Raw genomic sequence first — 17,227 nt, forward strand, 5'->3', positions numbered from 1 at the left:
CACTCCCACCTTCCTCCCTTCCCTTACGGCGCGGTTGAGGTGTCCACAGAAAACAAGTGAGACAGTTACCGCGCCTTTCCATTCCTATAAATCAATCTCTCTCAGAGCTGTCCACAAACCCGACCTCGGCGGCTGCGTTTCGATGGAGGCGAAACGAAGAGCCGTCCGTGTGCTGTGCGATGTCAGCGCATGTTAAAGATCCCCAGGTGGTCGAAATTACTCCGTAGCCCTCCACTACGGCTCCTCTTTCTCCCTTTCTACTTTATCTCCCATCTTCCTCCCTTCCCTTACGGCGCGGTTGCGGTGTCCACAGAAAACAAGTGAGACAGTTACCGCGTCGTTCCCTTCCTATAAATAAATCAGTTAAGAGCTGTCCACAGAAAACAAGTTACAGTTAGCACGCCTCTCCCTTCCTACTAATCAGTTTTTAAAAAATTGGCAGTGGCTTAGCTTGGCTAAGCCTGGTAATTGCGAAAGCAATTTAGCTATGACTACGCCGCTGGTTGAGGTGTTTGTGGATGCAGTGATTCACTCTGGCCACGGCATAGGTTCAACTATTTATTGCGGGGTGCTATCTGGTTCTATGTATAACTAGAAGCGAGGCAAGGAGTGCCGTGGCTGCAACGATATACTGGGTTGTTGGCGAGGTTACGGCAGAATGTACAACTGCCGCTGCGGCACCGGCTGCAACGCCAGCAGAAATGAAAGCATCCCTGAAGATTGCGTTGGCTCCACCTGCAGCTAGGCCACCTCCTATAGTATCCAACGTTGCACCCCCAGCGGTAAGTTAGGCCACAGTTGGTAGCTACCGTCTCGCAAGTTGACGGCGCGAGTTGGGGACCCTGTTTTTGCGGCAGATGGGATGATGTGACTCCGGCTGTAGCGCTCCCTCACGGAGGGAGCGGGCGTTAGGCCATGTTTGGTAGCTACCGCCTCGCGAGTTGACGGCGCGAGTTGGGGCCCCTGTGTTTGCGCAGCTGTGCTGGCGGCGTGCCAAAGGTTACGCTAAAGGTCAATGGTAGCTACCGCCTCGCTACGCGAAGGGCTGAAAAGTGAAAGTAGTATTGCTTCCGCAATAAAAAAGGCAGCGGAGGTGGCTCAGTTACATAGCCAGTAGCAGGCCCGTGCATTTTCTTTTCCTTCTTCCTACAGCCACAACAACAGCAGTGTCTGTCACTTCCACGTGGACACCTAAACGCGGTAAAGGGGGGAAAGAGAGTAAAACGGAAAGTGGAGCAATAGTGGAGGACTGTGATTCCACGCGTGGCTTTCGCCTCATCGCACTTGTGGTCCGAAGTGCACTCAAAAATGTTTGAGAGCTTAGGGCGAATTCAGGCAAATAAATTGCTGCACCAAATCACAAATATTTTGTGGAGCTGTACCAAAAACTTGGATGAGAGTGCTAAGCTATTAAATGCAGAAATCTGCCCTCTGATGGGATCTTTCTGCTTTTGTAGCTATTACAAACTTTTCTGTAGTAAATTCAAGCGACCTCGGGAAAAACCAAGTGTTTCACAGAAACGAACTCTTTAGACTACACCAGCTATGGAAAAAGTTGTGCCTATTATGCTCCCTGTTACTTTAATAGACTGCCAAATAAAATTGTACAGTCGATTTCTCGCTCAAGTGAAATTACAAGCTAGAAACTGGTTGTTAGGCAAACTACAAAGCATACAATGCAAACAGGGTTTTGCTATTTTATTGCATTTCATGTTATGTACCTAGTTTATTGCTTATTTTCGGCAAGGAGCACACACCTATTGATTGCCCTGGCCCGCCTACAAGTGCTCCCGCATATCTGCAGGCACGAGAATGTACGCTGTAATTAAGAACGTTAAATTAAGCATGATACCGGGAAAAACATTTTACTCGAGCCTCATTTCACTGCAGCCAACCATGCTGGTCTTCATTAGATATAAGTTTCGTTTGATTTATCGGGTTTAATGGTCCAAAGCGACCCAGGCTATGAGACATGCTGTAGTGGAGGGCACCGGAAATTTTTGGTTATTTAGCGTGCACTGATATCGTACAGCACAAGGGTGGCTTGTTGCTTTCTATCAAAATGCAGCTGCCAAAGCTCTGATTTGACCCAGCATCCTTGGTTAAAGCAGTAGAATGCCCTAACCACTACACAACAGCGAGGCTCATTAGGTAAAATTGCTATGATGGCAATGATTTTTGGCAGTTTTTAGGTCCATTCGATAATTAGAACTTTTTTAACTTTTCCACTCCCTTGAAGCCTGAATTAACGAGTTTACTGTATTTGGCAATGATATAACAACTACATCCGGTTTTGCACAATCTATCCTGTACAATAAAACAATATATCGAATCTTATATAATATTCATACTGGATTGTTCAATTATCTATATAGTACCCCTTCGAAATTCTAGTTGTTTTTTTGTAAATATGTTCAATTCTTAAACAAAAAAGACAAATTGCTATTTTCTATTTTTTTTTCACTATCAGGTATTCAATATTTTGAAACATTTTTTTAAATACTAATATTAGAAAGTTTTATTTTCACACACCCCCATTTTAAAGCAAATTAAAATATGTACAGTGTCTAATTTAACAATAACTATTGAAAGTAGGAATATGTTGTGCCCGCTGCCATATGCAGTAGCTAGTCAAAAGCAGAGCAAGAAAGGCTCTGCAGACCATCAGCAGGCGACAGCATATGAATAATCCAATTTATTTCACTCTATATAAACATAACTGGTCATCAGTTTTCAACGGAGTCCGCAGTCATTGCTGGCGTAGCAAAGGGAACTTCACCAAATTTGTTCCATATTCGGTATTCCAACGAGCGCACCTCGTAGTCTGTAACGAAGAGGAAGAAGTTTTATTCATCCAACGTCACCACCAGAACATCCAATATTTCTAAAAAATGAGCACTAAAACATCTTATGAAAAGCAAACAATGAACTATCATCCACATCATCTACTTCAAGCAGAACATCAATTAATCCCCACTTGTAGAATAAAAATCTTTCACTTCTACACTCAGGTTCCCCGGACAAGATAAGCACAGAAGACAAGATCTTGATGGCGGCCAAATCTAGTCAGCGTGTTACCTGTAGTGCAAACTTAACTAAATATGCCCCTTTCTAACCAGAAGGAAAACATGACTGTCTCAGCGGGCATATTAGAGTGATTGCCTTGCATTCTGTGCCTCTTGCCCGTCATCAGAAAGTGCAATGACAACCACCAGCAGTCACTGGCTGGGCTTCAGTCACTAACAAACAATGAATGTGTAGTTACACTATGAATAATATTAACTGGTTCACAAAACAGGAAAGGCACAGTATTTGTCACACTTGTTCTGTGGACACCTGAACCATGCAAATAAGGAATGGGGTGAAAGCAGAGAGAGAGAAAGAGGAGCTGTAGTGCTGGGGATCTTTAAAATGCACTGACATCGCACAGCACATGGACGCCTCTCCCTTTCGCCTCTGTCCAAACGCAACTGTCAGCAGTGGGGATTGAGCCCAAGCACTCCGGCACAATAGTTTGGGATCTTAACCACTGCACCACTGCAGCGGGGCAGACACTGTGAAACATGTCATCTCTTTTTTTTGCAGTGACAGTAAATTTTAGATGCATATTTCCTTCCCTGTACTAAAGCATGAGTGAGACTTTATAATACAGCCGAACCCCACTGCTTCATTTTCATGAGCCAGCTCTATTCTAACTTGAAAACCTGCGAAATACAATCTAAACTGTTCTGTCGCAACTGTAGTAGCATTCCTGCATTACTGAATCGCTAACACTACCTTGCACCAGTGCCTTGCTCATGCCAGCATTTTGATAGCCTACATCTGTCATGGCACATGCCCAAACAGGGTCCTCTGCTCCCCTTCTGTGTTCATTGCCAATGTGTCCCATGGCTTTCAGCACACTTTGCCTGTTGGCGATGCGAGCACAAACGATCACAGGTGAGAAAAGTAACTATGCTACCGGAGATGGCATGCAGGCAGCACTGGTTGTGCGGTTTAGCTCTGGGGCCTTCCTTTCTGTCATTCAGCATATTATGGCAGAAAACGTACCATCATCCAGGAAGCATTGGCATACCATGAAACCCATTTAACACATGACATCACAGACTGGAATGGAATTAATTAAAGAGAGGACATTTAATAGGAATAAAAGGGCCCCACATGACTCGAGCAAGCTATCCTTATAAAGTTATGTTATTCCATGCTTTCATCGTGATTCAAACTCATAACCTGCGGGTGAAAAGCCAGGCATGCTACTGGCTAGGTGAAGCAGGCATGCTGACCTAGCCGAAGTGCAATGAGGCGTGTGGGGCCAATGTGTGTGCAGTATTCGCTTAATTGAAGCACAGCCATGTGGTAATCTGGACAAAGAACAGTGACTGCATGTGAAGAGGAACCACTAAGGGATCTCTGTCAATCCTACTATTTCATTTACTTAAGCCAGAGCTGAAGTGTCCCCTTAAGTTTTTCTTGTCCCCTGCAGCTTAAGAAACATCTTGATTCTGGCAGACGAGCATCATGCCAGATCAAAGCAACTGCTGCAAAAACACAGCAAAAGCACACGTGTGCCACTACTTTACCTTCCCTACGCACGCTACTCTCTGCTGCCTACCATCCACCAACAGCTCCACAGACTGACGGAGAACCGTCACACAGCGAGTGTGAAAGTCACAAAACGTTCCAATTTACGGAAATGCATTCCTCATTTACAGCGAATGAGAAAAGGGGAGGGGCAGAAAATTTCCTTCCATGGTGTGCTTGGCTACTACAGTTCCTGGTTGCCAAATTTTACTTATTTCCATCCACTTGCAAAAAGAGTGACGACACAGTTCTTTGACATTCATGGACGACCATGTGATTGTTGCTATGAGCAGCAGGTAATACGTAACTGATTTTCTTCTCATGTTCTTTTGTTTTCAATATCCAAAACACCTTATCAATCTTTCAGTTAAAAGAGCAATGAAATCATTAAGCACTGCACCTGTAGCTGACTAAGAACTGAAGAATGAAAATTAAGGCATTAACTTGTTGCAGACATGACACAAAAAAGGGGAAACAGTTGAAACAGTGAGGGAACTCAGCAATATTTTATGCCTAGTTTGACTAAAAATTTTAACAAGAAAGAAAATGTTTAATCTACCTTCAACCTGCCATTTCTAACTGGAAACTTTGAAGAAATCACCTTAAAAAAGCATCCCATAAAATACACACACTGAGAGAAAGCATCTTGTCTCTTGCACCGCTTCAGGTTACAGCTTGACCAATGCCTAAAGTGCACATTAGTGCTGTCACTAACCCAAGCGGAATTCATTGCAGAACATAGTTTTCTCAATGAACTTCAATTATTTTTGTTTCGATCCAGTTGTGGCTGTAATGGTGCAATATGTTGCATTAGCTCTTTGCTCCACATTACCCTGAGCTGCCCCAGCGGAACTTTTTACACTACGACAATCCTATAGCGACTGCGAGGCCAACGCTCTTGCTCTTTTTCTGCAAGAATTCCTTTACAACACAGTTAATAGTTAACAGCAGTGGTGGCTTTATCAAGGGAGAGCAGACAGGCATTAGTCATCCATAAACACACTGTCTGCACCATAAGTTGTGACTGATACATTTATTTTGCTTGATCCCCCGACTCAAATATACTGACAAACAAGAGTGCCTTTTTTCTCGAGGCCAATGTGTGCAGAAACAACACACATACCAGTATGCACCTGGAAGGTGCTAGTGCTATTAGCACTGCATAAAATTATTGTACCACAGTTAGTCCCACTGTTGATCACACGAACACTGTTCCAACATGAGCAGCTAACTGAGCTACAATGTTTGCCAGGGTGGACGAGAAGGTTAGGCATGTGCATAGGGTGCCACTGGAAAAAAGCCCATTGCGTATGCCTCCTCTCTGCATCCACTGGCAATTTTGATACACTAAAAACTGCCCGTATAAAATGCCCTGTGCTGTATGCGATAAAAACACCTTCCAGACATGTGCAAATGATTGAAAAATAATAATTTTGTGCTATAAATCAGTACCCTTATAGAAATAAAAGTCTTAACTTAACCAAAGAAAAGACAAAACACTGAATTGGGCAGGCAACGCCAGAAGCACAGCACAGTGACAGTGCAGCAGTGCCTACCAAGAGACAGCTTGAACTTGACCGGAGGTGTGACCAGGATGGATTTGGAGTCCAGGCTGCAACCACTCAACGTCCGCTGGGTCATTCGGAAATCCACCTGCAACAAAGCATGCTGCTCAGTTAACAATGCATGCGCAAGAAAACAAGAAGAAATGCAAACGCAATCATACGATGCGATGCTACAAATATGCATTAGCTGTACTGGTTTCACAATTCCACTACTATACACAAATTGCCTCTGAATCGCATTGCTGCATTGTTCAGTCTTATGTCATTGTTGGTTTTTAGCTCCATTGCCACAAGAATTTCTGTGGGTGGGTGTTTGTTCTGGAAGGTGAAGGTGAGTGGAGCTTCAAGAGAGTGGACGTGGATGGGCTGAGCCTCGTTAGTGGGAGGTGATGCTGGGTGCCCAGAAGCCCCAGAGTATTGGAGGCTCTAGGGTGGAGGCTTCACAATTACACGCAACTCTTATCAATCGTGGTCCTTGTGTACACTGATCAAGATATATACCCTGAAGTTCATGAGAACACAAAAAGCATAGGCTCTGGCACAGTTGAAGTTACGCATAAGAATAGTCATTCTCTTTGGAATATTGGGCTACGTCTTCCAAGTCTTTGGACAATGCAACCAAACTGTTCAATGATAGAAAAGCATGCCTAATAGTCCTGTGGATGCTTATTCTAAAGTAGGCCCCTAAAATATAGTCAGCGACTGTAACACTTCATGCAGCCAATATGATAGGGCCATCAGATCCCCTCAGACTACACAGTTTGCAGCAGCCAGAGTTCTCATGTTCACCACTGCCTACAAGTCATGACAAAGAAACTCTGCTGCAGGCTGCTTTTCATGAGCACTACTGTAAAATTCCGAGCAAGCGCCCCCTCTAATTTCACTGCTGATTTCACATTTCCACACCATTCTCAGAAAGCGCCCCCCCCCCCCCCCCTTCCTAACTCGCCGCACTTTCCCCGCCCTAACCTTAGCACACACCTCACTCAGGCAACACTGCCAACCCTATACAGTCCAAGAATCCAATCCAATCTGAGCTCTCAAAACATCACAAACAGAAATGTCACCAGCATGCACTGACTCGCCCAGATTGGCACATGCCCAAAGGTTGACGGCTGGCATCAGACGACGACTGCAAGATAGATATCAGATGCGAGCGACCAAAGGAGCTGGCACCGAAAGCAATAAGACAACCGGGAATATATTTAAATAGCGCGCCGAGAGGAAACGTCACCAGGCACCGAGTTTGCACCAGCTATAGACCTTTTCAAAATTGGCCAAAGGGCGCTGCCATATTGGAGACTGGGCTGTGCTCATAACACAGGAAAAAGCTGCGGATTCTCCCCCCCACCTTGTTCTCAGACCAGTCAAACCGGTTTCCCTAAGGGTCGTGAAAAGGTCTATAGTGCCTATAATACATTGGCGCCAACGTAGTGAGAAGACTCGCCGGCAGCACGCCGATCTCCGTTCAGTTCGATCAGAGAAAAATAAGCTTGAAATCGATACGCACTGTGCTGAATGTTTTCTAGCGGGAAAAAAATTGTCGCCGTTTTGAATTTCGGTGCCCTTCCAGGAAAACACCGCCCTCCACTTTTCCTGCAATTTCGGCTCTTGAGAGGGGGGGCACTTGCTCGGAATTTTATGGTAGTCAAACCAGTCTCAAAGTGACCAAGACGGTGACACCTTAAAAAGCTTCAACTGTACTCCTCTCATGTACAAACCCAATGCTCCATGAATAGCGCAACTGTGACCTCGAACTCCCGTGCTGTGCAGCAAGCGTGATCATCTTCAACCTTGCGTCCAGGCAAGAGAACGTTATATGGCATTGCCACAGCCAATCGCGCCTCGTGTAAAACTGCAACACTCTCTCGCACTGCGCAGTAAACATCACCATCCTAATCAAGTTCCAACTGTAACATACTCGTTCACTGTACAGTGAACATTATCATCTTCATTAAGTTCCATCTGTGCCATTCCCTCATTTAACCTAGGTAAACGCATCATGCACATACGCCATCTTGTTAGAGCCACAGACGTGCCAGAGAGGCTGCCGAGACATCGAACAATGAGAAGCCAAACTAGCCCATTGCCGAGACGCTTACCAAGCATGGAAGCTAGTGAAGACTTAAGCAGCAGCAGCAGCGACTGCAAGTGCGGCAGATGGATAACGCTTGTCAAACTTCTACAATTTTTTTTTAAGAAACCTAGTTGCCATAAATTTAACACAATTCTGCAACCTTGAAAGGTAGACAGCTATGCAAATGGCTTACTGCGATGCAGAGAGACAGCGTTCGTGATGGCTACTTCTAATTCTTTCAATCCTGTCTTTTCAGTACTGGCAGTACAGCTCAGCCAATCCCTATCTTCGGCGATATAGATTTAACAAATATCAGGGAAGAAAGAAGGATTTCTTCACCCATAGGAGTTTTCAGGAAGAGCCTCCTGCCTTCAGAAGGAAATCCTCATAAGAAGCAAACTCACTTCTAACCGAGTGGCATATCCCCGTGTTGTGTGCAAGTTTCCTGGAGGCAATATGCTGTTTGGTTTGGTTTTGCGGGTTTTAACATCCAAAAGTGACTCAAGTTATGAGAGAAGCCGTAGTGGAGGACTCTAGAAATTTCGGCCACCTGGGGTTCTTTAACGTGCATTGACGTCGCACAGCACACGGACGCCTTGCTTTTCTACCTCCATCGAAAAGCGACCGCCTCGGCTGGAATTCAATCCCGCATTCTTGGGCACAGCTGTCGAGCACCCTAAACTCTGCACCACCACAGCGCGATCTAACGTGCTGTGAGGCTCATGCAATTTTCTCCAACGATTTCATGACAGACATTATGTACTGACAATGTCTAACCACCATGTCACATGCTCCATGAAAACCTTGTGGGACTGTTAAAAATTAAATATGTTACAAGATACCACAGACAAGGTGAGCCAGATATAGTAGCATAAAGCCTAATTCATCGCAGGTAAACCTCTGAAGCAGACGGTTATCAATCTGTATGGCCCTATCCCTATGTCAACCCTAAGCTGATAAAAGCAAGGCATCAGTTCATTACAGAAGAAAGGCGTGGCACAAAGACTGGCATAAGCACAGAGAGGAAACAGAATGAAGATGCAGATACTTGCCCTGGGTTAACTTTCACTGTCTTTGCACCATAATTGTTTTCCTTACCCCCTCCTGGTCATGCTGTCATGCTTGGAACACATGTCAATGACGAGCTGAACAGTTTGAACGCTGTTCTGGCCCAACATGGATTACCACGTGCGAAGTTAGTGACAATGGTTTGCTGTTTTGAATGAATGTTTTGAATGTAATACTGCAGTATAACAAATATTACGCACTTTTTGAAGTGCAGATTGTTGACCCAGTTGTTGTGAGTTAACAGAGAAACCCACGAAAAAGATGCGCTTACAGATGACGTACACAGGACAATGCTGTGCACTTCTTGTGAAAGTGTCCTTTCTGCTGGTTTTTCTGTTATCGAGTACTTAGTTTTCTTACAATCTCATTCTCTGAGGCTTCAGCTACGTAAAGCCATTGTAATTTCTCTGCAAAAGCAAAAAGAACAGTGCAAAAGTGCAACGTTCTGCATACAGAAACTGATAAGAAAATTTCAAACTTATTATCTTCTGCTGACATTCGCCACTTCTGCTCCGGTAGCATGCAGGTTTTTAGCAATGTGTTAACAGACTGAAAACAAATCAGTGTTTTAGCAATGACGACATCACTTTACTCCAGCCAGTGAACGAATATTATTATAGACAAAACAGGTTTTTCTTTCCTCTTGGTATTCTAATACTATCGCACAAAATGCATTTTTCAGATGAAACAACACTGACACTGTAAGATGTTTTATACAGTAGAATCGTGAGGATAAAGGTACAGCAGGAAAGAATGGCATTGCGTACAGTGTGCTAAATTTTAAACATGCCAATTTTGAAATGCGCCAAACACTCTCCCAACACCACTACAGGTGTCATGAATGTGTGAGTGGCAACTGCACCCCTAAGTGGTGGCAAGCTGCCTGTACATCGCCGACACCTTGTTGCACCGTACGTATGAGATCAATGAGTGGCAATGCTCAGACTGTGCACCACTGATGTTGCAAATTAATGTTTCAAGTAAGTGCTATACACAATGCCAATAGTGAAATGTGGCCAAACGTCCATAAGTAATTGTTTTCAGATTTTAACAGATCTGCAAGAATCTCTTTGAGACACTTCTGCAGAGGAATTTTATTTCCTTTGGAAGGTATAAAATCTTCGATAATAACAATTCTTTCACAACCATCTGAAATTCTTATCATCAAGATTCTATTACACAGCAAGTTCTGCAGAATGACGTACCATAATATGGTATTCAGTTCTAAGCTCTAAGCTTTCCCTATCTGCCAAACAAACGAAAATATCTGCAAACTCCACACTTGGAAAAACTCCCACATTCTCCAAAGCTCACTCTGCAAACAATCATGATTGATAATTTTCTAAGCTCATTTATGATTGATAATTTTCTAAGCTTTGAACAAGTTAACAATGAATAATACATCTAAAACATCTTTGCAACCGCAGTTGGGACATAAAACCATCTCAACCTAGTGTGCTCCAACAGATCGGGTGGACAACTCCGTCCACAAAGCCTGCTATTTTTTCACTACACCGAGAGAACTGCCATCAATCATACAGAAAAAAGGAGAGAGAAAGATTTCCACACACATTCCAAGGCAAGGCTCACCTGTACATAAGAGGTCAGGCCCGTGCAGAGGGCAGATTCATTTGTGTCAGAGGGTCTCTCTTCAAAGTGGACCGTGCCAGTCAGAGAAACCTCCTGGGAAGAGGCTGGAAACTTCTGGCCTGAGAGAAAAAAAAAGGGTGACACAACAGGCTACATCAAAACCTAAGCAACCACCTTAAAGCTGAAGCAGCTGCTGGTCTCACTGGACGCCACCTTATTGTGCTCAAAGCAGGAAGTCACAGAATCGGCACGTGGAAACGCCAACGGAACAATCGGAACAGTTAATAATGTAAGCAGCGCTAACTACAAGGGACAAGAAAAGAAGAAGGGACACAGAATGAGCGCTGACTCGCAACTAATTAAAACGACACTAAAAACCTAACAGATACGCTCGTAACACCATAAGAACTCCGGAGGAAAGCAGTCTCTTTATTGCCAACAAAAACGGTGGGTTTGCTGACACATTTCCGTTGGTCCTTTGCGATATGGAAAGCCTCAACAACCTCTCATGTCGTCTGATCTCTGTGGGTATATAGTAGACGTGTGTGATCAAACAATGCAGTGCATTTTTTCATCACTTTACACTCAAGACAATGTTTAACCAATTGTGAATGGCAATTCCTATTATTTAAATTATTCGCGTGTTCCTGTAAGAGCTTGTTAAGGCACCACCCGGTCTGATCAATATAAATGGCTCCGCAGGAAAGAGGAACACTGTAAACACGTAGAACAGGTGTTCATAGTGTTCCCCTTTCTTGCAGAGCTGTTTATGTCCGCAGGAGCCGTTTAGATCGGTCAGACCGGGCGGTGCCTTAACAAGCACTTACAGGAACACGAGAATAATTTAAACAATGGGAATTACTTTTCACATTTGATTAAATATTGTCTGGAGTGTAAAGTGATGAAAAGGAAAAAGTGCACTGCATTGTTTAACCACACACGTGTACTGTACACCCACAGAGATCAGACGACACGGGAGGTTGTCGAGGCTTTCCATACCGCAAAGGATCAACAGAATTGCATCAGCAAGCTAACCATTTTGCTCGGCGATAGAGAGACTGCTTATCTCGGGAGTTCCTGATGGTGTTACGAACATACCTGTCAAGTTTTTAGTGTTCATTATTTTTTTTGTCATCTTTCTTTCGATTGTTCCTTTATAAATGAAGGTTTTAGTGAATGAAGCTTTAGTTGCGAGTCAGCGCTCATACTGTGTACACTCTTCTTTTCTTGTCCCTTGTAGTTAGTGCTGTTTACATTATGAATATCTACAAACTCACCCAATTCAACATTTTTCATAACATTTTACATGTGCTTTTACTGAGCCCATGTTTAAATAATCTTAGTTTTCCCTCCTATGCTGAACTACTCCTAACAACCTCAATCTTCAAGCTTAATTACCAAGTTCTGAATGCAAGGTTCTGACAGCATGCTTTTGAATGCAAGAATTATGATGGTAGACTGCAACTATCCATCCACTGCCAGCCCTTCTAACATTTTTTCGCCTTCCTTGAGATACTCAACAAGACGTTAACGCGCGTCAAACGTTCGCAGATGCTAAAGCTCACTCCAGCTATGTGAGAGGATGATCATATGCTAATCCTTATGGTCCGCTCTCACGTTTGCCAGTACAATGTTCGTTTGTTGTGCTTCTTACATGTCGGCAGAATATAGGTGCAATGAATCCACTCGATGCGCATCCACAGCATTTTCCTGGCTGGAGTGCACAGTGTACAATGTGCAGTATTTCGAATGATCCAAACACTTTCCAAGCCACTACAGATGATACCAAAGTGCAAACTGCGACCGAAACCTCGAGCACTGTGTGCTGCCCACAGGTCGTTGAACTCGTGATTAATCATGCTCCATGCATGCACTGGAAGCAGCATCACCGAGGCTGCAATCACAAATTGCCCTATACGCATCGTGAACATTTTGCAGCGGCCCGCTACTAGAGATGTGGAGACTGAAAGGGACAAATGGAAATTTAGAAGAAACAGAAACATTTTTTTATATTTCTTTTTGCAGGAGGCAGAACTGGAAGAAACATAAAATCCTAAATGTGTGTCTGCTTTCAGTTGCCACCTACTTTTTTACATAGAAAACCACCACAATATGCCTCCACAAAAGACTAGAGAATGCTCACTGCCTGCTTTTGAGTTTTTGTACAGTTTAATGTCCCAAAGCATCTCAGGTTATGAGGGACATCGTAGCAGAAGACTCTGAATAATTTAGTTTGGTTTGTGGGGTTTACCGTCCCAAAGCAACTCAGCCTATGAGAGACGCTGTAGTGGAGGACTCCGGAAATTTTGACCACCTGGGGTTCTTTAACGTGCACTGACATCGCACAGCACACGGGCGCCTTGCTGTTCGCCTCCATTGAAAAGCTGCCACCGAAGCCGGGATTCGATCCCGCGTCCTTGGGAACAGAAGTCGAACACTGTAACCACTGTGCCACCCCGGCAGGGTTCTGAATAATTTCAATTACATGGGATTCTTTAATTTGCGCCGAGTTGTGACAGCGCATCAAGGCCTTGAACTTTGCCTGCATCGAAATATGGCTGCCACGAACGGAATGGAACCTGGGCCCCTTGGCTCACTAGCTGAGTGCCTATGCCTATTGTATAGTAAGCTCTCATTAATTCGGACTTCAAGGGACCATATAAATTATCCAAATAAGTCAAAAGCTCAAATTATCAAAGAGCCTAAAGAAGAAACTGCCAGAAACTGTTTGCATTACAGTAACTTCATCTGATGATCGCCTGCAATTGGCCAACTACATATGAAATGAAACCAAAGTGAGGACAATGTTTCTTCTAGGTTTTTCAAGTTCTTCGCTTTGTGCACATTGTCGGGAAGGCCCTCTTCGCAAAACAACTCCAATGCATTTTGAGGATGGTATTCATTGCACAGTCCACGCCATCATTCATTGCGCACAGTGTGCTGAAACTGCAGCGAGTTTGAGATTTTCCAGAGTATTCGGTAATTTGTGAATAGTCGGGAAATTCCAAATATCAGTTTTTTCCCTGACATGCTGTTAATTACCTGTCAAGCAAGCTTTCATTTCCCCATGTAGTTAAAGCGCATAAACAACAAAGCAAGATCTAAGAAGTTCATAAGCAACCAAAAAGGCAGTCTGCAGTCCTTTTCAATTAGTGTGACAACAATCAAGGGTAAGCAACCAATGTGGCCGAAATGTCAACGTCCCTCTTGTCAGCACTTTTGCTGTTAAATGCAGACAAAAACAGATACACGAGCTTAGAAACTTGACTATCAACTGGTTCGACTGACTTGACTTATTTGTACTGTACAAAAGACACATTCCAGAGAAATGTATTCCTCCCATCAGCCAGGAACTCATGAGAAAAATAAAATCAAGCAAGCGGCTGCCTCACCACTGCTTTCACTGTCTACCAGAAAGCAATCACAGACACTGCAATGCGACAGCATGTTGCCGAATTTGCTTCCTGCCATACCAACAGCGGCCAACTCAGATTAAGCAGTGGGGACAACTCACCGACTGCCCATAGGAGGCTGAACTTGTCCTTGGTCAAGGAGACGCTGCCACAGCTGGGCGTCAGGCTTGACTTCCGAATGCAGCCCCTGCAATGGGAAGGACTGTGCTCACTGGGCTGCTGCAGGCACAAGTAAAGTATCACTTGTCATTCACATTAGCTTAAAGGCCCACTGTCCACCCTCCGGTCGAAAATATTTTCTTCCCCGGTGACTGTGAGACTTCGCCCCTGGAACGCAAGGCCGCAAAATGTTTTTGAAAAGAGTAACTAATAACGCAGTTACAGCCACCGCAATCACCCGATTCTATCCTGCCTCTCTGCTTCCGTTCCCTCGCAAAGGTTTTTCACTCTCCTGCCCGAGGTCGTCTAGCCTCCACAATACAAATTCCCCTTCCTCCTCCGCGTTTGGCGGGAGGTGGGGCGTGGCTCTCCGCGAGCGCGAAAAAAAAAAAACGGTCGAGGGAGCGCGCGCCGCTGGATTCAGTTTGGCCGTGGCGAGGGAAAAGCACGCTGCAACGGTAGACACCCATCCTTCTCCCGTCAGTCAGCGAGACGGACCAATGGACGTCGTTCCCGGTACGTACGTCATTATCGGGGCCCGTCGGGCCAGCGCAGGAAGCGGTGAAGCTGGCTTCTCAAAGCAGAGCATGAGGGAGCTTTGAATTGTATTTGCGATGCTTTGCGGCGCGCGTGTAGCTGTAGAATTTTGCACAGACTTTCTCCGGTACCTGATCGAAACACTGGGCGCCTTTTCTTAAAAGGGCCTTCCCCGGACAGTGGCCCTTTAAGGGTCCACAGAAACGGTCACCAAGAAGCCACCGATAAACGTGTTCAGTGTGTAGAACGAATCCTTTTGAGCATTAACCCAAAGTGTAACGCCTTGGAACAAAGCCAGTGATTTATTATTTTATAAAAAAAGCATTTTTTGAAATTCGCAGGCAAAGAGGTTGTCGCTTGGCGGTGTCGCATGGAACTATTTTCTTAAACCGTGACGTCACGGGTGAGTTGACTGGAAAGGCTTGCTATAAGCTGCCATTCGCTGTGGCCACTGCAGCCATGATGTCACTTCCGGTAGCTGCGAAAGTCGTCTGCTCGTGCGTTGCGCGAGCTCCTCAGGCGCCTCCTCAGGCAGTCAAGCCCCGCACGATGGCAGCACCTCCTCGACCGCCATAAACACCGCCGCTGCAGCCCCTCCTCCCGCATACCGTATGCGAACGCCACGGTGACCGTTAGCACCGATGTCCGAAATAAGGCGTGCTAAAATTTGCTGGCGTCTGGAATACTGAGCCGAATATCAAGTATGAAGCCTTCGTGAGGATTGTTGACCAGCAACAAATTGCTGGTAAGAGCGATAACCGTGATATAAGCAAGTTTCTGCTCAAGCCAGCTGCCGCTGGTGCATTTCGGCTGATCCGATCTGCTCGTACTAGCTCTGCGATTAATGCGTCGCCAGAGTTAATCCTATGATTCTTTTACTATGGCAGGATAGAATTCACAATAAGGCAGTTCCATAAGTAGACGATTTACGACAGCGCTGATCAGTTCCAAAGTGTCAACCATCGCGGCTTCGAAGCGAAACAATTTAGGCCTAGCGACGACTAGGGACGGTCACGCACGGCACCGTCGTTCACCGCGCACCTCACCCCTACGGTAAAGTGTAACGTACCTCAGCCTGCTCGCGGCATCTCATGCTGCAAGCATTGCAAACTCGTGTACTTTCATTGTTACAAACTCGTGTACCGCGCCATTGTTGATGTTCTGCTCAGCAACAAGCCGTTCAAACGATACTGCAGGCAGGACAAGGCTTCAGTACGCAGTCGCTGCGCTGTCGGCCGTAATCGAAGACGTCGGGCGGCACAGTAGACACCGCATATTCTATATATTGATCTTTAAATGTGGTACAGTGGGCAAATGAATAACTTTGTGAAGCAGACCCGCTCGTATGTTTCGCGCACTCGGGCACCGACGAGTAGCCTCCGTCAACAGACGCCGCCATAACCTCGGTTAATGACTCAAATCGAGGTCACCAAGCTCGGTTTGCGATAATCACGGTTAGTGGTGTAACCATGATTTGGCCCGCTGTGTAACATGGGCTAACCACGGTTTTGTTACCACGGTTACGCTGCGCGAACTGGCAAACTTCTCAGGTGGGTGCGAGCGAGGACGGGTTGGCCCGAGTATGCCAGCGAGCGAGCGCGCGGCAACCGGAAGTTCGTCGAAGTGACACATTTCTGGACGAAGCTGTGAACTTGCTTGTATTCTTTATTTTTTTTTATGACTCCCTTCGGCGTACGAGTTGAGAGGGAAAATTGTAAGGGCCATTTCTAATCGCCGATATCTCTGGTGTTGCAGAAGCTAGATCGAAATTTTTGCGGGAGAATGATGGGTGGTTCAATATCTATCAGTTATGGCATTGTTTACCCTTCTTGGTGACCGTTTCTGTGGGCCTTTAACTTGCGCCACCTTTCATTTGTGCAGGCTATTCGAGAGGCAATGAAATTCAGTGCAATGTACAGAGTTGTGGAAAGGAAAATGACAGGTGCAACATTAAGAGATGAGAAGAAAGCTGAGTGGGTCAGAGAGCAAACATGAGTTGCTGTCATCTGATCTGAATTCCAAAAGATGAAACAGGCATAGCCATGTGATGTGACAAGGTAACCAAAGATTGTTAAAAGTAACGAAGTGGATTTAAAGGGAAGGCAAGCGTAGTAGGGGGTGGCACAAAGTTAGGTGGGTAGATGAGATTACTAAGTTTGCAGATACAGTCGAACCCGGATATGTCGAACTCGAAGGGGATTGCGAAATAGTTCGATATATCGATAATTCGATATACA

General features: G+C 45.1%; 1 protein-coding gene across 1 annotated transcript in view; it reads right to left on the bottom strand.

The window, feature by feature from the left end:
- Window positions 1-2,682: 2,682 nt before the first annotated feature.
- Window positions 2,683-17,227, bottom strand: part of LOC146177518 (AP-5 complex subunit mu-1-like) — a 49,652-nt gene continuing 35,107 nt past the window's right edge. Inside the window, exons 11-14 of the mRNA XM_084580491.1 lie at window positions 14,396-14,481; window positions 10,882-11,000; window positions 6,138-6,234; window positions 2,683-2,824 (exon numbers count right to left, since the gene is read on the bottom strand). Of these exons, the coding sequence (XP_084436617.1) occupies window positions 2,727-2,824; window positions 6,138-6,234; window positions 10,882-11,000; window positions 14,396-14,481 (400 nt within the window). The 3' untranslated portion in view covers window positions 2,683-2,726. The remainder of the gene's footprint in view (window positions 2,825-6,137; window positions 6,235-10,881; window positions 11,001-14,395; window positions 14,482-17,227) is intronic.

The sequence above is a fragment of the Amblyomma maculatum genome, chromosome 10 (assembly GCF_055883805.1).
Source record: "Amblyomma maculatum isolate TAMU_Amacu chromosome 10, ASM5588380v1, whole genome shotgun sequence".
Taxonomy (NCBI): domain Eukaryota; kingdom Metazoa; phylum Arthropoda; class Arachnida; order Ixodida; family Ixodidae; genus Amblyomma; species Amblyomma maculatum.